Below are 26855 nucleotides of genomic sequence, written 5' to 3' on the forward strand. Positions count from 1 at the left end.
TCGTTGCCTTTCATCCAATCAGAACCCTCCGTACAAAAAAAATCGCCTTTCCTTTACCCTCCCCCTTCCCTTTCACTTCTACGACGACCATTTATAACAAGCGTTGGACTTTTTTAACATTTTCCCTCAAAATGTAAGTTTCTGAGACTCTTTTTTTGTGTTTTTTTTACTAATAATTCCTTTATTTACCGTAAAATCGAAACCTTTTAAAACCATTCCGCAAGTCGAGTATCTTATTTCGGTGTCCTTTAATGTGTATTTTGTGAAGTCTCTTGACTTTTCGCTGATCCTTTTTCTGCTTTGCTCTAAAAAGTCCCGACAAAATGGACAGAAACACGTGAAACCGGCAAAAAGCTCTCAGCCACCGAATTTCCTTTTATTTCCAATTTCTGAATGAAGAAACCAAAAACAAAAACGAGAGAAACAATCATTGATCTAATAAATTTCATTAGATCCCATTTATTTCGATTCTTAATACATCTTCCTAAACACAGTTTTGAATTTTGATTTTTGAATTGTATCTTTTTCTTCCTAAATATTTATATTCCATTTATTATTCTTTTAGCCATAATTCATGCGAAATGTTATTGTCGTTTACCGCTTTAACATTCCAATACTGAAACAGAGACATGTCCAGGTCATGTTTAATTAACGAACAATGGACGTTTGTGTAGGTGTAGCTAATTTCACCAGGGATTTTAAGACAAGTTAAGAAACAAGAAAAAAAGAGGGACTAACAATGGCCATCGACTCAAAACATTCCATTTTCTTTCTCCTTTTGCTATTTGCAATCTTTATTTATCTAAAAATCACTCTGCTTTTATTTAAAATATACATTTGTTACCTACCAACCTCCAACGATGCAATCAGTTTTCACTTTATTCAGATGAAACTAATTAGGAAATGTTATTATTTTTTCTTCCCCTACTGTTAATATAAACCTTAATATTATTGGTAAAATTACTCTTTCACGAATCACGAGAGTTCGCCGTTCCATCCTTGGCTTCCCAGCGTTATATGCAGGCGGTAGATGATGATGATGATAAACCCTCACCTGGAGAAGACGCCAGTCCATCTCAGGAAACTTCCTACAACTTCTGTTACTTCTATTACAACTCAATCGACCTTTTTATTTGCTTCCTTTTTCATTATTCAGTTTGACTCTTTATGTTTTTATGTCGAAATCTTTGGGTCAGCGGTTGCTATAGTTGCGTATACATGGTTTAATCAGTATTTGGTACTTGGTACCATGGATATGTCCTGCCCTTAGCGTTTGGTTGTGAGTTAGTATTTATTATTCTATTAAGTGTAAAGATTAAAGTATGACTGATTTTTAATGCCTCTGTTTCTCTTGTATTACCCCTACGTTGTGTTCTAGGTATTTTTTATGGCCCACAATCAGCGAATTCTGCCAAATTTCAAAATATACCCTCATATTTACCTTTTATAATTATACCTAATCAGTGCATTGTTGTAACTGGGCCCCTGTTTAACCCATATCAAAAAGATCTATGTACCAGCCACGATTTTTTTTCAGTGTGTCCCTACTCTTAAAACGGCGGTTTGTAATTTGAAGATTTTGCTGCTATTTCTAGCAAGCTGTGCAACTGCGTAGAAGTTTTCTTCGTCGGTTCAAATATTCTTACAATTGATATTAACTGAGATAGAGTAGTGATCTTATCGACCTGCACGAAGTAGCAGCCAAATTTTCCTTAAATCATATCTTATGTTAAGAGAAATGCAGTCTGGCAGGTGGCGAGGTGAGACCGACATCGCTGCAATGTCTGATCTGGGACTAAACAAAAACATTCAGAGAAAGGGGACACATACAAAGGGATGTAATACCTTGTGTTTTGAACCCTTTGATATTTCATATTTCAGTGTAATGGATATTAAACTATTTCGTGGATTAAAACTGTTGCATTACACAGGACAAATGTAAAGCGACTATTTACAACAGATGTTTTTTGTTTCATTGGTTGGATCTTTGATCTTTTTTTCTAGGCCTCCCAGACGTGAGAGAGCGATGAAATTAATGCTTAGCTAAGAAGTTCTTTAGGGAAAACGTGAGAGAAAATTCTTGAGCGTTTGCAGCTCTAAGGTAGAAAAAGGAAGTGTACCGTGTGAACCGTAGCGGAAGCTACGGTTTGCAGGTAACTCATTCAAAGGAGCAGATGGCATTGTAGCACTGATATAAATAGTGGAGAAGAAACAATGTCTGTGAACCAGTGGTGTGGCCTTATATGTATAAGGCCACACCATTGGTGTGTATATATATGGCTAGTGTTTGAAACAAATATTTAACAGTTATATTGTGAGGTCACTATGAGAGGTCATTAGAAATTGTTTAACAAGAACTATAGCATTTAGAGTAACTTTGAGAGCTACAGCTGTGAGTTGATCATGTGTAGTAGTAAAGCTATATTGTATGATTATTCCCTGTGTAAAAAGAGTAAGTCTTTATTAAATCTAGTTCTATAAGATATTGTTGATAGTCACTAAAGATGGAAGAAGAGAACCTCAAAGAGTTAAAGATCCTTGTTTATTGTTGTTTCTTTCACCTTTGAAACGTTGGGTATTCTTTTGAGGAATGGTCAAAGAAGAGTTTAATGAGGATCGGAACTAGCACTGCAGCATACAGTTTGATCACTCACTTTGTTAGGGTGGAGTGATCAGAAAAGTTTTCATGTTATGCAAACTATTCATATCTTCATCATCATCATCATCGTTTAACGTCCGCTTTCCATGCTAGCATGGGTTGGACGGTTCAACTGGGGTCTGGGAAGCCTGAAGGCTGCACCAGGCCAGAGGTGATGAAATTGGTAAGGCAGAGAGAGAGTATTTGAGAGGCTTTGTTGTGTATGAGTGAGTTGCAAATTCATTGGGTTTGTTAAGTGCTCTCGTTACAGACTAATTTAGGTTCAGGTGTGGCAAGTACAAAGAATGGAAAATTGATAGTGCTCTTGACAAGGGGTCATAATAATATCTTGTGTGTTATGGAAGGTATCATAAATAGTATTTGTACATCTGGGTATTATGAAGGATGAGTAGGAACATACCCTACAGGAATGGTATTGGTCATCCACTTAGCTATCTCTGATGAGTCAAAGGTGAAACACATTTACTGTCAAAAGTAGTCAGTGAAGAATTGGTAGAGTACCAACTAGTTTCATAACTTGAAGTACCAAAACGTTTTCTGGCTTTCATTCAGTCATTTATCTAATTAATTATTTTTCCCCCTCAAATATAGTATTCAAACTAGTTGCTTCGATTCTCTCTCTCTCTCTCTCGTGTTTCCGTCCCCTTCCCTAATTCCCTTATAAAAGCCAGCGTGCGATCGTATCTGATCCCTATTCACTCGCTACACCTTCAGAGAAAACCAGACTTCCAAAAATGGCCAGCTAAGTCAATTTCATCCTGCTCTTTTCATATTTTTAAGCGTTTTGTTTGGATAGCTTGATCTGTTCTCCCTTCGTTCCCCTATTCTCTAAACATGGCGACTTCACGCATTGCATTTTTAAAGTTTATTTTCCTTCAGGGCCATCTTCGATGTTTATCCATTCTCCTCCGAAATATGCCCCCTCGTCTCTTACCGTATTTTTTTCATTATTTATCTATTCTCATTCTCTACCGTATTTTTTCATTATTTATCTATTTCCATTCTCTACCGTATTTTTTATTATTTATCTATTTTCATTCTCTCTCTGGCTTTCATTCAGTCATTTATCTAATTAATTATTTTTCCCCCTCAAATATAGTATTCAAACTAGTTGCTTCGATTTTGTCGCCCGCCCTCCCACCCCCACCACCAATACCGGAAGTTTCTACCCTAATACCGGAAACTACCCCCTCCCCCACTAGCACCTATGTAGGGTTTATCTGAACATATAGCGCAAAAATTGTGAAAAGTATGCAGGTTGTAGTCTAGAGTTTCCATATGAATCTGCCAAATGCAAGCTTTCTTTTCAGGTACATGACACTGCTGTCCCTCGTCCCAGGGTCTCTGATGCCCACACCTCCCAAACCCTCAGAGTTGGCACGCTCAACGTTGGCACATTGAAAGGTAGGTCTGGAGAGATTGTAGAGCTGCTTGAACGGAGACGTGTGGATGTATGCTGTATCCAGGAAGTAAGGTGGAGAGGAGGTTCTGCTAGCTCCTCACGGGCAAGGAACACAGGTACAAGATTTTCTGGGCAGGGAACATTGACGGTGTCGGGGGCGTGGGTATACTTCTCGCGGAGAAATGGATAGGTAAGGTAATCGAGGTAGTCAGAATAAGTGACAGAGTAATTAAAATTAGATTAGTTCTTCACCATAGGACAGCTACCATCATCTCGGCATATGCCCCTCAACCAGGGCTACCGGAAGGACAAAAAGACCAATTCTATGACACCCTATTGCGGACTACCTCATTGACAAATGACAGTGACCTTCTCTTCGTGGCAGGTGATTTCAATGGACATGTTGGACGACATGTCAGGGGCTTCCATGGCATCCATGGAGGCCACGGTTTTGGCTCTCGAAATGAGGAGGGAACCAGGCTGCTGGAGTTCTGCGATGCAAATGACCTTATGGTCTGCAATACCCACTTCAGGAAACCCACCTCTCACCTAGTCACCTACCGTTCTGGCAGACACACCAGCCAGATTGACTACATCCTTGCCAGAAAAAGGGAAAGAGGGCTGATTATAAATGCCAAAACCTTCCCAGGCGAAGAATGTACTCCCCAACATAGATTAGTAGTTAGCGACTTCAGGATCAGAGCTAAATGGTCGCCCAGAAGAAGACCAGCTTGGAGGAGAAGGGTCTGGAAGCTTAAAGATCCTGCAAATGCACAGAGATTTAGAGACATACTACTCGAAGCCTCTGACGAAATAGAAGGGGATATAGCTTCACTTAATGTGGAAGACAACTGGAGATTCCTACGGGACAATCTGCTGACAGCCACTGACCAGATCTGTGGATGGAGCAAAGTACCATCTCGACCCAGAGTAACATGGTGGTGGAACACGGTGGTTGACGGGGCTATTAGACAAAAGAGACAGGCTTGGAAGGACTGGAAGAACGGTGGTAGCAGGGAATTGTATCAGACAGCCAAAAGGGAAGCTAGGAGACAGGTTTATTATAGCCAGAGGGGAAGCGGATAAGAAAAAATTTGCCAATGTTCTGAGCCGTGAGGATGAAAGACTTGAGGTATTTCGTGTTGCAAGACAGTGTGTGAGAGAGAATCGTGATGTGGTAGGAGAGAAGTGTGTTCGCATGGATGATGGTTCACTTGCGCTAAATGAGGATGCAAAGAGAGAGGTTTGGAGATGCCACTATGAAAGTTTGCTGAATAAAGAAAATGAATGGGATAAAGAGAGTCTGCCAATGTTGACCCAACAGAGGGACCAGCTATCCGAGTTGATAGTTCCGTAGTAGCTAAGGCAGTAGGAGCATGAAGACAGGGAAAGCCCCAGGCCCATCAGGAATTACTGCAGAGATGCTCAAAATATCTGGCAGTGTCGGCTATAACCTAGTCACCCGTATAGTCAACCAGGTGATACACGAAGGAGTCATACCCAATGACTGGTGTAGCAGCATACTAGTCAACTGCTACAAAGGTAAAGGTGATGCCCTGGATACAAATAATTACAGAGGTATCAAGCTGTTGGATCAGGTAATGAAGGTTACGGAGAGGGTCTTAGCCCAACTAATTAGAGAGAGAGTTAGTTTAGATGAGATGCAGTTTGGGTTGTCCCAGGGAAAAGCACCACTGATGCTATATTCCTGGTAAGGCAGCTGCAGGAGAAATACCTAGCCAAGGATAAGCCCCTGTACCTGGCTTTTGTTGACATGGAGAAAGCCTTTGATAGGGTCCCCCGATCCCTCATCTGGTGGTCAATGAGGAAACTAGGGATAGATGAATGGCTGGTGAGGGCTGTGCAAGCCATGTACAGAGATGCCGTAAGTAAGGTTAGAGTTGGCAACATGTACACAGAAGAATTCAAAGTAGAGGTGGGGTCCACCAGGGTTCAGTACTCAGCCCCCTCCTATTTATCATAGTCCTCCAGGCAATAACGGAGGAATTCAAGACCGGTTGCCCCTGGGAGCTCCTCTATGCTGACGACCTCGCTCTAATCGCTGAGTCACTATCAGAACTGGAGGAGAAGTTCCAGGTGTGGAAGGAGGGTTTAGAATCGAGGGGCCTTAGAGTCAACCTAGCTAAAACCAAAGTACTAATAAGTAGAAAGGTAGAAAACCCACAAATATCATCAGGAAGATGGCCCTGTTCGATCTGTAGAAAAGGTGTAGGTAGAAACTCTATAAGATGTACCCAGTGTAAGCTATGGACACATAAGAGGTGCAGCAATGTCAAAGGTAGGCTAACTGGGAAGATAGTTTTTGTATGTGGCAGGTGCTCTGGAGCATGACCTCCGAAAATCTGCAGAAAACAACTTCTGTCACTTTCCGGGGGAAAAACTAGAAGTAGTTGATAGTTTCCGCTATCTAGGTGACCAAGTCAGTAGTGGGGGTGGGTGCGCTGAAAGTGTAACTGCTAGAATAAGAATAGCCTGGGCAAAGTTTAGGGAGCTCTTACCTCTGCTGGTGACTAAAGGCCTCTCGCTCAGAGTAAAAGGCAGACTGTATGATGCATGTGTACGAACAGCTATGCTACATGGCAGTGAAACATGGGCCGTGACTGCTGAGGACATGCGTAAGCTCGTGAGGAACGAAGCCAGTATGCTCCGATGGATGTGTAATGTCAGTGTACTTACTCGACAGAGCGTTAGTACCTTGAGAGAAATGTTGTACCTAAGAAGCATCAGTTGTTGTGTGCAAGAGAGACGATTGCGCTGGTATGGTCATGTGGCGAGAATGGATGAAGAGAGGTGTGTGAGAAAGTGCCAATCCCTAGCAGTTGAGGGAACCCGTGGAAGAGGTAGACCCAGGAAAACCTGGGACGAGGTGGTGAAGCACGACCTTCGGACGTTAGGTCTCACCATGGAAATGACTAGAGACCGAGACCTATGGAAGTATGCTGTGCGTGAGAAGACCCGGCAAGACTAGTGAAGCCATAATCCGTGGCCCCTACCTGGGACGTAGTCAGTCCACCTGTGCATACCTTCCTTCTTGTGACACTTGTGAAGACCTGTTGAGGCAAGTGAGAATCGAATCGAATCGTATCAAATCAATCGAACCAAATCAAAATAGATGAACATCAATGGAATTTGTATCCTTGTGGTACCAGTGCCGGTGGCACATAAGAAAACCATCCGAACGTGACCGTAGCCAGTACCGCAATGACTGGCCTCCGTGCTGAGGGCACGTAACAAACACCATCCGAGCGTGGCCGTCCGCCAGCCTCGTCTAGCACCTGTGTCGGTGACACATAAGAAAACACCATCCGAGCGTGGCCGTCTGCCAGCCTCGTCTGGCACCTGTGTCGGTGGCACATAAAAAACACCATCCGAGCGTGGCCGTCTGCCAGCCTCGTCTGGCACCTGTGTCGGTGGCACATAAAAAAACACCATCCGAGCGTGGCCGTCTGCCAGCCTCGTCTGGCACCTGTGTCGGTGGCACATAAAAAACACCATCCGAGCGTGGCCGTCTGCCAGCCTCGTCTGGCCCTGTGTCGGTGGCACATAAAATCACCCACTACACTCTCGGAGTGGTTGCGTTAGGAAGGCATCCAGCTGTAGAAACACTGCCACATCTGACTGGCCTGGTGCAGCCTTCGGGCTTCCCAGACCCCAGTTGAACCGTCCAACCCATGCTAGCATGGAAAGCGGACGTTAAACGATGATGATGATGATGATGATGATGAATTGTTATGAAGTGTTATCTTAGTTGGCAGTGTTGTAACATGTTTCAAAATTTTATCAAGTTGAAGAACCCTTTCCTTACCATATTTTCATTAAAATACACTCTTTTACTCTCTCTTTTACTTGTTTCAGTCATTTGACTGCGGCCATGCTGGAGCACCACCTTTTAGTACTTATTCTATCGGTCTCTTTTTGCTGAACCGCTAAGTGACGGGGACGTAAACACACCAGCATCGGTTGTCAAGCAATGCTAGGGGGACAAACACACACACATATACATATATATGACAGGCTTCTTTCAGTTTCCGTCTACCAAATCCACTCACAAGGCATTGGTCGGCCCGGAGCTATAGCAGAAGACACTTGCCCAAGATGCCACGCAGTGGGACTGAACCCGCAACCGTGTGGTTGGTTAGCAAGCTACTTACCACACAGCCACTCCTGCGCTGTTTCAATTAATTTTGACATTAATGCAGAATTTTGTGAAATAACTTTATTATTAAGTTGAAGATTGGAACATAAATTAACTTGAAATTTTGATGTGAGATTTTAATTTAGATGACTTTTATCATAGAACCAGAGTCAGTCTCAAGTTGTTTTGTATCAAAAAGGTTAATGTTACCACCAGCAGAATGAATTAGTTATCATGTTTGACTATTATAAATTGATAGTATTATGGTAAAGAAAAAGAGATTTAGAAAAGAATCTTAAACTATTTAGGATCAATGACTTATTTTGAGACATTGTGTGATCAGGTCTAAATTTGGGTTGATTAAATTTGATTGGGCCAGGAATTACATATATTTTCAAACTTTTGGTTTCTAATACTTTTACTGGTTTAACTAATTAGACTGCAGCAAAATGGGGTACTTTTTCGGGTTATTTTAGCCTAGTACTTATTTTATCAACTTCCCAGCGCCGCCCCGACTGGCTTCTGTGCCGGTGGCACATAAAAAGCACCATCCGAACATGGCCGTTGCCTGCGCCGCCTTGGCTGGCTTCCGTGCCGGTGGCATGTTAAAAACTCCAACCGATCGTAGCCGATGCCGGACCCCCTCTGGCACCTGTGCAGGTGGCATGTAAAAAGCACCCACTACACTCGCGGAGTGGTTGGCGTTAGGAAGGGCATCCGGCCGTAGAAACTCTGCCAGATCAGCCTGGAGCAGCCTCTGGCTTCCCAGACCCCGGTCGAACCGTCCAACCCGTGCTAGCGCGGAAAACGGATGTTAAACGATGATGAATAGCTAGATTCACTGTATTGAGTTTGTATCCCTTTAAGTAAAAACCACGAGGTATACACAAATACCACATCAATGTATACAAACACAGGCATAATCAAAAGGATTTTCAACAATTTCTAAGCTGGTATTGGTTGGACAAGCCTTGTTCTAGCTCTGCCTTTTTTTTTATTTTTGCCACTTGTCATTGTTCTTTGTCATCTGATACACAACTGCACATTGCGCCAGCAAAATTTTATTTACATGACATTTAATCAACCTAAAGCTTTGGTGTGTCATTTGTTGGGTTTTGAACCCAGAACCTTGTGGCTGCAAAGCAAACATCTTAACCTCATAACTATCATCATCGTTTAGCGTCCACTTTCCATGCTGGCATGGGTTGGACGGTGCAACTGGGGTCTGGGAAGCCAGAAGGCTGCACCAGGCCCAGTCTGATTTGGCAATGTTTCTACGGCTGGATGCCCTTCTTAACGCCAACCACTCCATGAGTGTAGTGGGTGCCAGACGAGGCTGGCAAACGGCCACGATCGGATGGTGCTTTTTACGTGCCACTGGCAAGAATTGGTTTTGCCTAAAGTTAATTGAAATAAGTATTAACTCTATATTGGTTTAGATTTAAATGCATGCCCCCACTCTGATAAAAAGCTTAGAGGATAGAAATTGTTTTTCTAATTAGATAGGTTAATGACTTATTGGTAAGTTTACATATTTGGCTAAAGTTGGAGAATGTTTTACATCCTTAATTTGTTTAGTCATCTAAATGACCTCTTTGAATACTTGCAGGACGAGAAGTACATTAACTAGAGAAAAGAAAAAGACAAGCAGTGGTAATGCTAGTGGAGGAGGCGGCGGTGCTGGTGGTGGCAGCGGTGGTGGAGCTGGTGGTGGATCTGGGAGTACTACAGCAGCTGCAACGATTGAGCGGGGTCGGGACAAAAAGAGACGCAGTGTTTCTTCCAGTAGTACGAGTAGTAGTGGCAGCTCAGGAAGTTCAAGGTAGGTTATCTTCGAGTTTGTTTTTTTTTTTCGTGAAATTATTCCCCGAAACATTATTTTGCCAAATTATAGACATTCACCCAAGAGGTTTTTTTTCAATAACTGTTTCATGTATAGGTTTTATATACTTTTTTAAAAATTCCAATAATCTTTATATATAAAAGTGAGGTTGTGTGCTGTCTGTCTCCTACGATTTAGATTCCTAACTACTCCCACATTTTGCGGTGCAGTTTAACCAAAACCGGGTATCTTATAGTCGTGATTCATATCGAGCCTTCTGGGTATTAGCGCGCGTCTACGATGAGTCTACGATTTAAAAATAAATTTACCATCAATTTTTCCCATTTTTTAATGCATTTTTGGCATATATAAGGGAAGTAACTCTCTAAAAATTTATTATTAAATCTCAGAACGTAAAAAGCTACAGTAACACCCCCCCCCCTTTGTGGTTAGCCATATTGAGATGGCTATTATACTTTACATCTCTAAAAATGCTTATATAGTTATTTCCCTTACAAACCCGAGCAACGCCGGGCAATACTGCTAGTTTTAGATATACTTTCATTGTGGTTGTTCTGTTCAGAATCTGGGTTGGATTTTTAGTTTAAAAGTTAGTCCTTTTTAGTCATTATCCTAACTTCAGGGTTGTCAATTTGTCACTTCAGTATTTATTGATTTACTTTTGATTTGACATCTTATATCTTCTATTTAATTTAAATTGACAGATATTTATTTTTCCAGCTAATATTTATTAGGTCACTTGATATTTATCATTCTTCAATTCACTTGTGTCTTTTACAATATGTATGTAATTCAAAAGTCCTTTTAGCTTATAAATATATTATTATTTGAACACCTGATAATTAGGTCTTATGTTTGATTCCTGGATTGAGCAGCATGTGTCCTTTAGTGAGTACTTCATTTGACATTGCTCTTGTCTGCTTAGATAAAACATGTACCGAATCAGTTCTGTTGTAACTCGCTCTCCTTTCAGCTGTCATATCAAAGATGGGAGGGTTGAGAGGATTTCTATATCTGCTTGTGATGACCTAAAGACCTAAACCAGCTGGCAAAAGCATGGTGCATGTCACCGAGTCATCCTCAATTAATGAGATACATATATACTCAATATTCTCTCCTTTTGATAACACTTTTGAAAATATATAAAACTATTTGTGGAATTCAAAAAAAGTTTATGAGGCACAACGTTTTATTACTCTATAGCAGAGGTGGGGGAAACTTTTTAGTGCAATGGGCAAAAATTTCCTAAGAAAAAGGTCCGTGGGTAGACCACAAGTTCTAACTCTTATATCTGTGTAACTCTTGTATACACATTAATGTAGATAAGTTTAACACATGAAATTAATGTGTAGCATCTTCATTAACACTGCTACTGAATTTAGGACGTTTATGTTACCTATGAGGTATTCCATATTTTTCAGCTGGAGTGTAGTTGGGTCTCAAGAAGGTGGTACAAACCTAGAAATACGTGTTACGTAGGGAAAACAAAGTTTCCATTCAAATGGCAATTATCAGGTGATTTCTGTTCAAGTCTGACCATTTTAAGTCATAGTGGAAATGTAACTTATGTCACAAACAGCCATACGAATATTGTATAAATCTGATGATTGAAATGTTTACTATATTTTGTTCATATGGGTATATCAGCCTGTGGGCATAATAAAATGGGTTTGTGGGTGCAATTGCATCCGCAGGCGGGGGGGTTTCCCCACCCCTGCTCTATAGCCACAAGATAGAAGGACACTGCCTGCCCTTCCCAACCCAAAAGTGATAGTGTGGCAATCTTCTTGAATGCTTTAGCTGATACTTGGATCTACCGTACTTGCAACAGCAGCTGTTGAAGAAAACTCTGTGAGTTAGTAATTACTTTGACACTGAAGTGTGTTTTGTCTCTCTGCATTCAGATTTTGTCTCAAACAGGTAATATTCCATTGTATTATTGCCAGGTCAAGGATTTCTGAAGATATCAGTCTCCAAGTTGAAAGTCTTTCTGAACATACCAGCAAGTTCATTTTTGTTGATAGCCAGAGTTTACTTGAGAATGGCATCACTAGTTCTCTTATAGATTGCCGATATACAGGGCTGTGAGCTCCTGATAATGTTTCCAGTTGACTAGCTGCCTGAGAAAGATTATCGATAGCTACTAACCAGTGGCCAAAATATTAAAAACCTGGATTCAATAGAGTTATGAACTGGAACATCCCCTTATTCATTTCCTTCTTGAACAGCACTACCACCCCCTGTGTCTAAAATGAATGCTCCCATTCTACTGCCAGATGAGATAGACTTCTACCTTGATGTTACTTGTAGAGCAGGCCATCCAAACCAGTTCTTGCTCAACTGTCTGCACCATTCAAGCCTCAACTGCTCTTATCAGTTTTTTGCAATACTTTACATCTACTGCTTGTCTTGAACAGTTAAGTGCTATTGAAAAGCTGCATATAGTCTTAGAATCAAGCAGTACACACCTATTCTGCTCTGTCAAAGACCAAATTGTGGTTTAGCTGCTGCATTGCAGGCCCATCAAAAGGCTTTTGTTTCTTGTGTTTTAGTGTGCATTCTTTGCTCTGGTCATACAATTGTGTTTAACACTGAAAATCATTTTTGTAGGTGGCACATTGGTCACAATCCCTTTCCTAATTACCTTTTCTAATTTGCTCACTTGCTCTCTATTGAATGTTATACATTCTACTTTAATGTACCCCACCACCTGTTGACGGTCACCCCTGTCACATTCCACTTAACTAATCTGATCACTGAAGAGTTTATTCTCTGTGAATGACACAGCTTCCATTAAATTGTGGTGAGTATAACAGATTGTTTGAAATTGTGGACACTCTTCATATTTCATTGCCAGCCTCGTCTGGCCCCCGTGCCGGTGGCACGTAAAAAGCACCATCCGATCGTGGCCGTTTGCCAGCCTCGTCTGGCACCTGTGCAGGTGGCTCATAAAAAGCACCCACTACACTCTCGGAGTGGTTGGCGTTAGGAAGGGCATCCAGCTGTAGAAACACTGCCAGATCAAACTGGGCCTGACCCCAGTTGAACCGTCCAACCCATGCTAGCATGGAAAACGGACGTTAAACGATGATGATGATAATCTGAATGACCTGGTGCAGATACTCCTTGTCTACACTGGTTAATTTGAGAAATTCTATGGGTGCTCGTTAATTGGAACTGTCTGAGTAGGTTTCCTCAGATTTTTTGCTGTCTCTTATCAGCTAACCCCACACAATCCCAGTGTGCATTTAAGATATTCTAGTCACTAACTGGCTCTAAAGAAAGCTTGTAGCCATCAGAGGAAATTCATTTACCTTTTGATCAATATTCTTCATTATCTCCGGCTTCTTGGCTTCGCTTAATAACTCTTGAATATTCTATTGGCTGTGGTGCAACTGCAAACGAACTGTTCTATAGCCCCATTGGAATAGTCGCTGGCTGTGGTGCTAATGGCAATGTTGTTTCTGTTTGTAGATCTTGTCATAATGTTGTTGCTATTTATCACTTGCTAGACATGTTGGTAATGCTATTTTGAGTCCTTCCCCCATTGTTACTGCTTTTGGTGTTGTCTTTATTGCTACCTTTATTTCTAGATCATGCCAGTGAAGGAGTTGTTGGTTGGTTGCACTGGTAAGAAATCTTACTGAAAGTACCTGCGTTGTTTTCACTCTTGAAACAATCATTCTCTAAACAGATGACCTGCATAACACTTGTGCCTTTACGGCTGCTTTGACTGTTTCCTACCACTCCTCCCTCTTTCAGCATGAGTTTTACCTGTGTTGATATTTATAAAATATGCTTTTACATGAGGTGGCATTTACAGTAAAAATGATGTAGACTACAGAAAAATGGGCTGTTGATTGTTTCCCCTAATTAGAGGAGACACTGATAGCTTTTCAATACTCTTTTTTTTTGGTGGGGAAATGCCTTAGACAATACTTGACAAAAGTTTTGAAACTTTCATTTAGCATAATCATTTTAAGTGGTTTAAAAACGTATTGAGCCTTTTTTTGTTGTGAGCTTTTCCGATACAAGAGGCAGAGTATATTTTATTTGTTTCAGCCAATAGACTGTGGCCATGCTGTGACACCACTTTGAAATTTAGTTGAATGAATCAACCCCAATACTTTTTTTAAAGCCTAGTACTTATTCTATCCGTCTCTTTTGTTGAGGGCCTAAATAAACCAGTTGTCAGGCAATGGTGGGGAACAAACACACACACACATATATACATATATGATAGGCTTCTCTCAGTTTCCATCTACCAAATCCACTTACAAGGCTTTGATTGGCCCTAGGCTATAGTAGAAGACACTTGCTCCAGGTGCCATGCAGTGGGACTGAACCCAGAACCATATAGTTGGGAAGCAAACTTCTTACCACAGAGCCACCCTTGCATTTATGGGTGTAATAATAATAGTAATAATCCTTTCTATTATAGGCACAAGGCCTGAAATTTTGGGAGAGCAGGGGCTAGTCAATTCTATTGACCCCAGTGGTCAACTGGTACTTACATCAGTGACCCTGAAATGACGAGAAGCAAAGTTGACCTTGGCTGCATTTGAAATCAAATAATAATGATTTCAAATTTTGACACAAGGCCAGCAATTTCGGGGGCTGGGATACATCAATTACATCAACTCTAGTGTTCAATTAGGACTTATTTTATCAACCCTGAAATGAAAAGCAAGTCAACTCAGGTAGCATTTGAACTCAGAACTACCACTAAGCATTTTGTCTGGTGTGCTAACAATTCTGCCAGCTTGCCATTTTAATAATGATAATAGTAACAACAATAATGATTTAATAGTAATAATAATAATAATAATAACAACAACCTTTCCTTGTTTCTTTTTCAGTGGAAGTAGTAGTTCATCTCGCAGCAGGTCACGCTCATCATCATCTTCCAGTGGATCGAGTTCATCTGGTAGCAGCAGCAGCAGTAGTAGCAGCAGTGTGAGCACCTCTCGTTCCTCCAGCTCAAGTTCCAGCAGATCTTCACATAGTCGCTCTTCAGCAGTTGGACGAGGAGCCAGCAACAGACACAAATCTTTGTAAGAATGATTTTCAATTAGTTTACAACACTCTCTCTGTCAGTAGTTAATAATTAATGTCTTAGGAAATAATTACTTTTAAATAATGTTTATTGCATTTCAGCACTTTGTGTTACTTTAACTTATTCATTAATATTGGTTTATAGTTAGAATAATATATATGGTGACTTTGTGTGTGTGTGTGATAAATTTTGAAAAATAGTATTCACTTCTGAGAATGGTAAGAATAGCACGATATAAAATGATTACTGAATTACCATGTACTAAATTTCTAATACTATGAACACTACATCTCTCTGAGACACTTCTGTGTATATATATATATATATATATATATATATATATATGTGACCGCGTGTGTACCGTTGGCGATTTTTTTTCCTCTGTCTTCCCTTCTCTGGATCTTTCCTTCTCCTATGTTTCTGACGAAGAGCTCTGCTCGAAACGTTAAACCCTCCTTCTTTCCTGAGCGTCCAATAATACTATATTTGTTCCACATCCTCGCGTTGTTGTGTTTTTTTGTGCTTTCTTGTTTGAATTAACTTTATATATATATATATATATATATATATATAATATATATATATATATTATATATATATATATATAACCCTTTAATCCTTCAATCCTTAATTTCCATCTTTTCCGCCATTTGGCGGTGCCCCCGCCCCCACCACCAATACCGGTGAACACTTCTCACCATCTACACCGGATATGCCCTCCTCCCTCCTCCTCCCCCACCACCATTGCGTGTGTCTCTCCCTCCTACCCCTCCTTCTCACATGCTTTCACTGTGTACTACCCCTTCCCCCACCAAGTCAAGCTGCTAGCACCGCAGCTCATTAACTGCCCCACTGATCTTACGTTACCTCCTGTTTAGAATCTGTCACTGCCTCAATCTGACCATCTCCTTCCAGTCCCCTCCCCGTCTCGTGATATCCTACGTTTTTATTTCTTCTGCACCAACCCTTTCCTTGTCATCGTTCCTCCTTACCCAACCTTCCCCACTGGTGCTTCCCTATATTACCTGCACCCCCCCCCACTATCTCTCCCTCTCTTTCCACTGGTGGAACCTTTCTCAGCTAGACCCCAACTCAACTCTAGAAAAGCTCGAACCGATCGTGACCGATGCCGGACCCCCCGGCCCCTGTGCAGGTGGCACGTAAAAAGCACCCAATCCACTCTCGGAGTGGTTGGCGTTAGGAAGGGCATCCAGCCGTAGAAACTCTGCCAGATCAGACTGGAGCCTGGAGAAGCCTCTGGCTTCCCAGACCCCGGTCAAACCGTCCAACCCGTGCTAGCGCGGAAAACGGACGTTAAACGATGATGATGATGATGATGATATATAGCACCATCCGTCCGTGGCCGTTTGCCAGCTCCGTCTGGCACCTGTGTGGGTGGCACGTAAAAAGCACCCACTACACTCACGGAGTGGTTGGCGTTAGGAAGGGCATCCAGCCGTAGAAACACTGCCAGATCAGACTGGGCCTGATGCAGCCTTCTGGCTTCACAGACCCCAGTTGAACCATCCAACCCGTGCTAGCATGGAAAGCGGACGCTAAATGATGATGATGATATATATATATATATATATATATATGTGTGTGTGTGTGTGTAATTGCCAATTTGTGTCCTGCAACTATTCAAATTTAAACATTAACTGCACTTAACTTATCTGTTTGAATTCATTTCCTAATCTAAGAAAGGATTAATAAACACATAACAATAGTCTTCCCTGCATGTTAAAATAATTTTCTTTTATATAAATGCATTTCTATGTTGTTATTTATTTAAAACTAAAATGTCATATCTAGTTTCTGAAGTAAATTTGATTTAATATTTTTAAGGGATTTCCATGACTAGCTCTTCTATTACTTCTAAAGTATGTTAAAAAGGCTGTTATATTCAGTACTTGATGAAAGAGAAGTCTGGTTAAGCAGTTCCCACTAAATGAGAGTTCAGTCTGGTATTTTATTTATGTACTAGTGAACCCATTCCATTAATAACCTTTTTTGCTATAGGCAAAAGGCCTGAAATTTTGTGGGAGTGGATAGTCAGTTAGATCAACTCTTGTGCTCAGCTGGTTCTTATTTTGTTGATGAAAAGCAAAGTCGACATTGTAGCATTTGAACTCAACATAGAGTAGGAAGAAATTCGCAAAGGAAGGTCATCCCCTCTCGAAAACCTAAGTGATACGCATGGACTGCAGTTTCGAAATTATTGTCTCTTGTCAACACACACTAATCACGGGTTTTCGATAAGAGAGACCTGTTTGCGAATATCTATTTAATGTTTTTCCAGTATCATTAAAGGGCACAAGATTGTGTCTAAAGCCAGCTGGAGACGATGATCTCTTGGGGCTAAAAAGCTACAGTAACACCCCCCACCCCTAGTGGTTAGCCATATTGAGATGGCTAGTATACTTTACGTTGTCGAGCGCTTACTGTTTACATCTCGCTCAGAGATTTATTATTGCTTATATAAAAATATATTTTTCAGAATCTTTGATCTATTAATTTTCCAAATTGGTAAAAGGCTATGGATTTGTATGTTATGAATCAACAGCAGTATAGTACTGTTATCGGAGAAAGACGAAAGACAAAAAACAATGTAGTTAAATCCTACAAGATATGAATAAAAAAGAATGTGAATCTGCATATATGTATATATTATTTATATTTATATTATTTTTATGTATATATGAGAGAATAAAAGTAACTGTAAAATTTATTAGTCTTACCAAATTTTGAGCTGCTGAAATAATTTTTCCCTTTTCCTTTATTTATTTATTTGTCCTTGAAACTTTTATGTAGAAATACATTGCTAGTTCTTTGAACTCGATACCTCATATTTAATCCATAAATGTCTTTTGTCTTTGACTATCATCTAACACCCATTTGTGCCTTTAATTTTATCTTTCAGATCTCCAAGAAGGAAAAAACAACGTAGCCCCACTCCCAAAACTGCTAAAGTACATATTGGCAAATTAACTCGTAATGTCTCCAAGGATCATATTATGGAAATTTTCTCTGTATATGGTAGCATAAGACATATAGAGATGCCTACAGATCGGATTCATCCAAATTTTTCTCGTGGTTTTGCATATGTTGAATATGAAAACGCAGCTGAAGCAGAAAAAGCCATTAAGTACATGGATGGTGGTATGTATTGAGTGTTCTTTTATAGGTCTACCCCACTTGTTCCTGCTTACCCAGAGGTGCAGGATTCCACTGCTGTAGAGCACTGAAACAATATAAGACACTTGTATTGCTATTTGAGTTAGTAAAGGTTCAATAAGTTCTGTAGTCATTTCTTTTAATTCTGATGAACCTGTGGTTTTAGTTTCAGTCCCATTCTGCATCACCTTGGCCAACCAAAGCCTGGTGACTGGATAAGCAGAAACTGAAAGAAACCCATTGTATATCAGGTTGAGTAAAAAGTAAGCAATGTTTTGAACCATAAAGAATTTGTACTGGATTTTTGCAGAATTTTGGATATTTTTTAAACATTCTTTTGCAATTGTCTGATAATACAAACAAAGACTTGCCCAAATGCATCAATAAACTAACGCTGATATCCTTTTCATCGTTGTTACAATCATCTGAAATGGAACTGTCAAAGTGCGATATTAACAAAACGTTTGGTGAGGAAATGACCAGTGAGTGGTCAGCTCAAAAATGGTTTAAATGAGACCTGAGCAGTGGAGACCCAATGCTGAAAGTACATTCAGAGAGTTCATCCACTCTAGAATTCTGGATTTTTATGTCACCGGAATAAACAAACTTGTAATTCATTGGCAAAATAGTGTTGATTGTAATGGTATTTACTTTGATGAATAAAATGTCTGCATTGTTGAAATTGTGATGAATTTCAGGTTTCAAACCATTGCTTACCTTTTACTCAGCTTGATATATATACACACAATTTTACAAACCCTGAACTATATGTCTATTTGTCATTCGGGGTTTATGAAGTTGCTTATAAATATATTCGTCAATTAAATTCCAACATAGTTTGATTATCACATGTTTTTGTACTTTTACTTTTGTAACAGTCTTCAGGTAAATGTTTATGTAGTAGATTAACAAACAACTAATGTACTTCACATTTGTTAACTGAAGTGAAATGATTGAATTTTTTCCTTTAAATACTTTCCGCTAGGCTCCACCTGGTTGAAGCTTATGAACACTATTTTGACCAATCAGTATGGGGTTTAGGCGTGATGGTTTGATGATTGCAGTAACACACATTGACAGCACTTATTAAAAGAAGCATTTTAACCAATCACAGTCACCAGTACAGGATTTCATTACAATCAGTTGTTGAGAAACATCTGATACTACAAACTGTAGTCCCACCTTAATTATTTTTAAATGAAATTAAGTACAAATTCAGATTAATTATACTATCAATATTACTACAAGTTTAGAGTTGAATTAATATTAGTAACATGAAGAATAATACTAGAACATGCCTGGCCAGAGGAAATCTGCCTCAAAGAATTCTGTTTTGCCTATAAAAGCATGGAAAAGTGGATGTTAAGCATTTTAAAACTTATATAAACTAAGAAATGTCACTTACTGATTTATTTGATTGAAATTGTGTTTTCTTAATAATGATTTCGTTTCTATTTCTGTTTTCAGCTCAAATTGACGGCCAAGAAATTACAGCAGCTGCTGTACTTGCGCCTAGACCTACCAGAGTGATTCCTCGTCGTAGTCCTATACGTAGGCTACCTCCACGATGGCGTCCATCTCCTCCGAGATTCAGAGATAGGCGCAGGTTTGTATTTTTTTACATTTTATTCTATAGACCATACTTTTCTTTCTCCCCTTGGTATCTTCACTTAGGTTTCATTAGTCAGGTCGGGTTTAGCTGGCTCCATTGCAACTGACTGGTCATCATGCTTGAATATCACTGAAAATATGTCAACAGAACTTGTTTTTAAATGTCTATGCTTTCTCAGTATTGGCCTCTTATGCAGCCAGTTAGGCATGGTGGTGCTTAACATGTCTAGAGGAATACCTACCTGTTGAATTCCGTAGTGGTTAAATTATTATTGATGTGTTGTGTACAGTGTTAAAAGTGGTGGCTGATATACTGCAAATGCTTGAAATTCAATGCACTCGAAAAGTGCATAAGAAAGTGCAGGGAAGCCTTACTGTTATCACTGTCTTGAACACATTGGTGTCCTGTTGACTGCATCATCTAGCTAACCTCTTAACTTTCTGTTACTATACTTCCTACTTCCAGAAAAGACTTTGCTAAGGTTTTAACAAACAACTTCAAATCAAGCCGATTTCAACCAAGCTGGAAGATGGCCAACATCAGACAGCAGACACAGCTATCCAGGTTCAGTCCTAACTTTCTGTACTCTAACAAAAGAGCAATTGATTAAAATTCTAATATAGTATTGAATTATTATAGAAATACTTACCAACATCTAACAGCACCGAAGCTAAATGCGACTCAACTAGGTTATAATTGCAATCCTTTGGTCGTTAGACTTGCATGTTCTCTCTAGGAATTATAAAGCCCCAAATTTGTGTTCCATTTTTATTTCATACTTGAGTGATTAATAGTAGGAAAGGCATCCATCTGTAAAAACAATTGCTCCTACAAAAGGGCCATTTCACCCATGCAAGCATGGAAAAATGGATATAAAGTTGATAATAAAAAAAAAAAATTGTGTGAAAGACTTGAAGTGGGGAAACACATACCAGGGAAAGAAATAACTGGTGTTATTTAAGACGTTGCTCTTTGCACTGTTATTTTATTTCTGCTATTGTTAGCTTGAGGATTTAGTCATTGGGCAAATTATTTTGAGCCTTTTGTTTTAATATGAAATTTAAAATCAGAAACTTGTTTCAGTATCTTTTTTTTAGTTTGGCCAGAAATATATTGGCAAATTTACAATGCCTCTTTTATATGCTGGTTAGATGTTCAAGTATAAAACGTAATACTTTAATAGACCAGATAATCAAATTAGTACCAATTCGGTGATACACATCAGTTTCTGAGAGTGATCAGTTTTACTTGTACACTGATTAAAGTTAACTAAGTGGAGCTGCAACGATACCCAAGGCAGAGCCTTTTGTTGTAAATTGATTGTTTTGTCAATATTTGCACTAAAAAATTAAAAAGGAAACATGCAAAAGTGAATAAGAATAGAAACTGTAAATGTCTTTTACTTGTTCACTATTTTTATAATTATAAATGGCCACTTGCAAGAGGTAGATTTTGCTCTCCAGCAAATTGAGTGGATGTATATGGAAACTATCATCTTAGCATTGATAGGCATAGATATATCTGTTTGAATGTTCTCAATGTCTGATTTCAGGTCTCCTCCCCCACCTCCAAGACGACGTTCTCCTCCAAGACGGCGCACTCGGTCCAGATCCCCTGCTAGGCGACGGCGGTACAGTCGCTCTAGCTCTAGTTCTTCAAGATGAAAGCTGTTCTTTTAACAACTTAAGACTGCAACAGACAAGAGTTATGGTGAATGGATGTTTGGTCAAGTCCTTTCACTAATTTTCTTATTATATAAATAAATAATTACAAAAAATATATATATATTGAACATTTCCCCTTTAAAAAAAAAATGAGAAATGATTATGGACTTCAAATAAATTGGAACCATTAAATGAGAACTCACTGGATATTCCTACATAGTTCTAATTATTAGTATCATGTTATTTTTTGTTTAAAAGCCAGTCACTCCACAGACCATTTGGATGATTTTCATTTGACTGTACCTATCTATTCATTCATGATAAAATTCATTTTGCATAATTTTATTCTCATTGTCTCATTAAAAAGATTTTTTTCTTTTTGCAACTTATATGCAATTTTTTTATCCTTACAAAACATTTTCCTATTTCCAATCTCCTTACTGATGTATACAATATTTATATTTTCCTGTTTATAACTCTTCCATTTCAAATAATATCAGGAAAAGTTTTAGAGTTGTTTTGAAAGTACATGTAAAAGTTTGTATAATGAAATTACTTTTTCTATCAAATTTACACAAGGTTCCATCGACTCGTTTTACTGCTAGTTATAAATCAAAATTATTTTTCTATATAGAAAAAAATAATTTCTCTAAAGCAATTTGGATGTACTTCTATTAATCGTCAAAGTGTTCATTGAGAATCAAGTAATGCATGTTTGTGGCTTTTTTTTCTCTGACCATGACCTCTCTCTACTTTCAAAATGATGATTGCCTTTGACAGGAAGTTATTGTACCGGTCTTTTAGGGGATAGTTTACACTTGTTTTAGACGAACATCATCATCGTTTAATGTCCGCTTTCCGTGCTAGCAAGGGTTGGACGATTTGACAGGACTAGCGTGGAAAACAAATGCTAACTGATGATGATGAGGTAGAGGAGGAAGAGGTGGAATACACAAAAACAAAGTGAGGTGAGGTTTTGTGGTACAAAGCCTCACATAATTATAAGAAATAGTAATATCTTGTATAGTAAATCTGTCTGACCTACCAACTTTGACAAACAGGTGGTAAAATAATGATTTAACCCTTTTGTCACCACATTTCTGTTGAAATATACTATATCGTCATCGTCATCATTTAACGTCCGCTTTCCATGCTAGCATGGGTTGGACGATTTGACTGAGGACTGGCGAACCAGATGGCTGCACCAGGCTCCTATCTTGATCTGGCAGACTTTCTACAGCTGGATGCTCTTCCTAGTGCCACCCACTCCGAGAGTGTAGTGGGTGCTTTTACGTGCCACCGACACGAGGGCAAGTCAGGCGGTACTGACAAAGGCCTCGCTCAAATGGTGTTTTTTTTACTTGCCACCTGCACAGCAACCAGAACCATTTAAGCAATTGAATTACATTTGATTTAACTTCAGTAGTGAGAGAAACAATCTCTTTTTTACTGCTTGTTTTCTTTATAAGCTGATAGAGATAGAAAAATTATGGATACATGAAAGCTTCACTAATAAAGCCAACATAGGAAAAAAAAGGAATAATCCTGCTAATCTTTTCTGCATTACTTTCAGCTCCACTTTTAGGTTAATACTACTTCTATACTCTCTATGCTCTCATATTCTGACATCAGCTTTATCCTCTTGCCACCTCAATATGTTTTTCACTAACAACAAAATAGTGTGTTATGAGGACCTGAAAATTAATTTTTAAAACAGTCTAGTCATATATAACACAAAACGAAACATGTATAAACACTAAATATGATTTTTGATGACCTTTGGGAAGTTCCTCATTTTGGAAGTATTCTAAGTTCTTTTACAATGAATATTTTGTTTCAAGACCAAAGAGTGCTCCACACCCCAAAAGAAAAGAACTTTGCTTAAGCAATATATTGCTCATTGGTACTGATTCATTTGTTCTTTCTGTTGCCACTTCATACCACCTTGACCCAAAGCAGCACAAGGCTTTTGTCAACCTATCTCTCTCTTTACTCTTTTACTTGTTTCAGTCATCTGACTGCGGCCATGCCGGAGCACCACCTTTAATCTAGCAAATCGACCCCAGGACTTATTCTTTGTAAGCCCAGTACTTATTCTATCGGTCTCTTTTGCCGAACCGCTAAGTGACAGGGACATAAACACACAGCATCGGTTGTCAAGCAATGCTAGGGGGACAAACACACATACATATATATATATATACGACGGGCTTCTTTCAGTTTCCGTCTACCAAATCCACTCACAAGGCTTTGGTTGGCCCGAGGCTATAGTAGAAGACACTTGCCCAAGGTGTCACGCAGTGGGAACGAACTCGGAACCATGTGGTTGGTAATCAAGCTACTTACCACACAGCCACTCCTGCACCTATTTGGACATTTTACCTAATTTTGCATCAAAATTGCAACTCCCCTTTGATGAAAGTAAACAATTGTAAAGATTTGTAAGGCCACTAATTGTGTAGCAGTCAAAACCACTCTAGGACTAATATGGGAGTAAATAACATTTGTGTTGATGAAGCCACATCTGCGACCCATCTTGCTTTCAACTCCAGACTAAACAAAAGAACTTCACTGAGAAGAATGCTGTTGCTTTTGACATTAAGAAATATTCATCTATATTTATAATGTGCGAAATTTCAACTTAAGTGCAGGAGTGGCTGTGTCACCAGAAGATTTAAAGAGACAAATTGCCATTATTTTAACCTCAAGGATCACCATGCAAAAAAAAAAAGAAATAATTAATCTATAAATATAGGCGCAGGAGTGGCTGTGTGGTAAGTAGCTTGTTTACCAACCACATGGTTCTGGGTTCAGTCCCACTGCGTGGCACCTTGGGCAAGTGTCTTCCACTATAGCCTCAGGCCGACCAAAGCCTTGTGAGTGGATTTGGTAGACGGAAACTGAAAGAAGCCCGTCGTATATATGTATATATATATATGCGTGTATGTGTTTGTTCCCCTAGCATTGCTTGACAGGAGTGGCTCTGTGGTAAGTAGCTTGCTTACCAACCACGTGGTTCCGGGTTCAGTCCCACTGCATGGCACCTTGGGCAAGTGTCTTCTACTATAGCCTCGGGCCAACCAATGCCTTGTGAGTGGATTTGGTAGACAGAAACTGAAAGAAGCCCGTCATATATATGTATACATATATATGCGTGTGTGTTTGTGTGTCTGTGTTTGTCCCCCTAGCATTGCTTGACAACCGATGCTGGTGTGTTTATGTCCCCGTTACTTAGCGGTTCAGCAAAAGAGACCGATAGAATAAGTACTGGGCTTACAAAAGAATAAGTCCCGGGGTCGAGTTGCTCGATTAAAGGCGGTGCTCCAGCATGGCCGCAGTCAAATGACTGAAACAAGTAAGAGTAAAGAGTAAGCTACTGGCTTTTAGACTACAAGTACAACACTGATTTTTCCAGTCAATGAATGGTCTGGAGTCTCTTTACATGTAGGAACTTCAAATTTCATCTCTCATACCTTGGATAGATTGTGTGTTCTCAAGAGATTACTGACACTAAAAATTCTGATGTACCCCAGGGTCAGTTATGTCTTTTACACTCCCTGCCATAAATGCTTTCTCTGTCACTTCTTACTTCATCTCCTATGCAGATGGAACCACACTTAACTCATTAACTTTCCAAGCACACATACAAAGGCCTCTTTCCATTGCAATTTAGATAATTTATGCTAGATATGAGCTGCTGCCTTCAACAGAAACCTTGAAAACATTCTTTAATGGAAGTCAGTCTAATCTCTTTTAAAAAAACTCCAAATAATATCCCCTACTTATGGCAAGAAAGCAATCTTGTATCATATATGTACTTGATAAACAACAAAATTAAAATCACTCAAACACACTAGAAATTCTAAGCCTTGCATTCTCTTCTAACAATCAATATCATTGTCATCATTTAATGTTTGTTTTCCATGCTGGCATGGGTTGGACGGTTTGAATAGGAGCTGGCCTGCCAAACAGCAACCTGAAAGATCAGGCCTGCTCTTGTCATTTGAAAATGCCAAGAAATTCAAGGCCCTCGTTAGAATATGGCTGCTGGAGAACAAACATATTGTCTGCAACCAAAAGATCAAGCTGATTGTGGTTTGTAAAGATTCCCTCTGCCTATTCAACCAATATCAGAAATGATTCTACTTTACTGAATACATCTACCCTGGATCACTCGATACCCCTTGCTCTCTCTCTCTCTCCTTCTTCCATTACATTTTACCTAACCTTCATTCCTAAAAGGCACCCCGCTTGATCTTTCTCTCCCAGCAGATGTTAACTGACATACTCTTTTACTTGTTTCAGTCATTTGACTGCGGCCATGCTGGAGCACCGCCTTTAGTCGAGCAAATCGACCCCGGGACTTATTCTTTTTGTAAGCCAAGTACTTATTCTATTGGTCTCTTTTGCCAAACTGCTAAGTGACGGGGACGTAAACACACCAGCATCGGTTGTCAAGCAATGCGAGGGGGACAAACACAGACACACACACATATATATATTTATACATATATACGACAGGCTTCTTTCAGTTTCCGTCTACCAAATCCACTCACAAGGCATTGGTCGGCCCGGGGCTATAGCAGAAGACACTTGCCCAAGATGCCACGTAGTGGGACTGAACCCTGAACCATGTGGTTGGTTAGCAAGCTACTTACCACACAGCCACTCCTGCGCCTATGTTCAAATTAAGCATCAAAAGCACCAATCTTGCCAGAATATGTGAAGCTCATGGGTACTGCCCTTCTGTTACTAAGTAACTAATAAGAAATAATAAAATGAAACTTGTTTATAAATGGCTTCTTTTAAAAAGAGAAAACCCTTTTCTTTTTTTACTGATATTTTCAAAGAAAAATCATGGTTTTATTTTTTAATGCCACTAATACAATAGATCAGCTCAACTATTTCAACTCTTCTATCTGAAACATAAACCTTGATTTAACCGTTGAGCATTTAAACCATTCATATCTGGCCTACACATTCTACTTGTTTTAAGTTCAAACTGGCCAGATGCAGCCTCTCACACATACACTACTATAATGTTATTGTAAAAATAATCACATTATCAAAGTCTCGAAACTACAAGATAATCCATGATTAATTCAAAACAATGTGAATAAATAAGCATTACATTTGACAGAATAATCCGAATGCTAAAGGGTTAAAAATAAACTACATAAGAAAAAATTCTTGCTCAAATATCACAAGTCCAATTATGAAAGAAAAGTTTGTAGAAACACTGAGATGAAAGAATACCACTTCATAACAGCTCCATCACTAATATTTCAT

At 39.5% G+C, this 26855-nt stretch overlaps 1 protein-coding gene and 1 long non-coding RNA gene across 3 annotated transcripts; one reads left to right on the forward strand and one right to left on the reverse strand.

Moving 5' to 3' along the window:
* Window positions 1-7: 7 nt before the first annotated feature.
* Window positions 8-21911, forward strand: LOC115232415 (RNA-binding protein with serine-rich domain 1-B). 2 transcript variants are annotated; one of them, XM_029802277.2, is made up of 7 exons: window positions 28-133; window positions 9827-10039; window positions 14920-15114; window positions 18037-18275; window positions 19758-19896; window positions 20368-20466; window positions 21455-21906. In XM_029802277.2, coding segments are annotated over exons 1-7 (999 nt in total). In that variant the 5' UTR covers window positions 28-131; the 3' UTR covers window positions 21567-21906. The 2 variants fall into 2 exon arrangements, with proteins under 2 accessions (XP_029658138.1, XP_029658137.1); XM_029802278.2 differs by lacking the exon at window positions 20368-20466 and having other exon boundaries at window positions 8-133; window positions 21455-21911.
* A 1573-nt stretch (window positions 21912-23484) lies between these two features.
* LOC118767227 lies at window positions 23485-24206 on the reverse strand. Its single transcript, XR_005003133.1, has 2 exons — window positions 23932-24206; window positions 23485-23543 (listed from the first exon to the last, which is right to left on the reverse strand). It is a non-coding gene; the product is annotated as an uncharacterized LOC118767227 (long non-coding RNA).
* Window positions 24207-26855: the final 2649 nt, after the last annotated feature.

Source organism: Octopus sinensis, linkage group LG2, assembly GCF_006345805.1.
Source record: "Octopus sinensis linkage group LG2, ASM634580v1, whole genome shotgun sequence".
Taxonomy (NCBI): domain Eukaryota; kingdom Metazoa; phylum Mollusca; class Cephalopoda; order Octopoda; family Octopodidae; genus Octopus; species Octopus sinensis.

Coding starts and splice junctions, on each gene's coding strand:
- LOC115232415 (XM_029802277.2), top strand. Junction 19,897..20,367: donor AGATTCAGAGATAGGCGCAG/GTTTGTATTTTT, acceptor TCCTACTTCCAG/AAAAGACTTTGCTAAGGTTT. Junction 20,467..21,454: donor CAGCAGACACAGCTATCCAG/GTTCAGTCCTAA, acceptor GTCTGATTTCAG/GTCTCCTCCCCCACCTCCAA.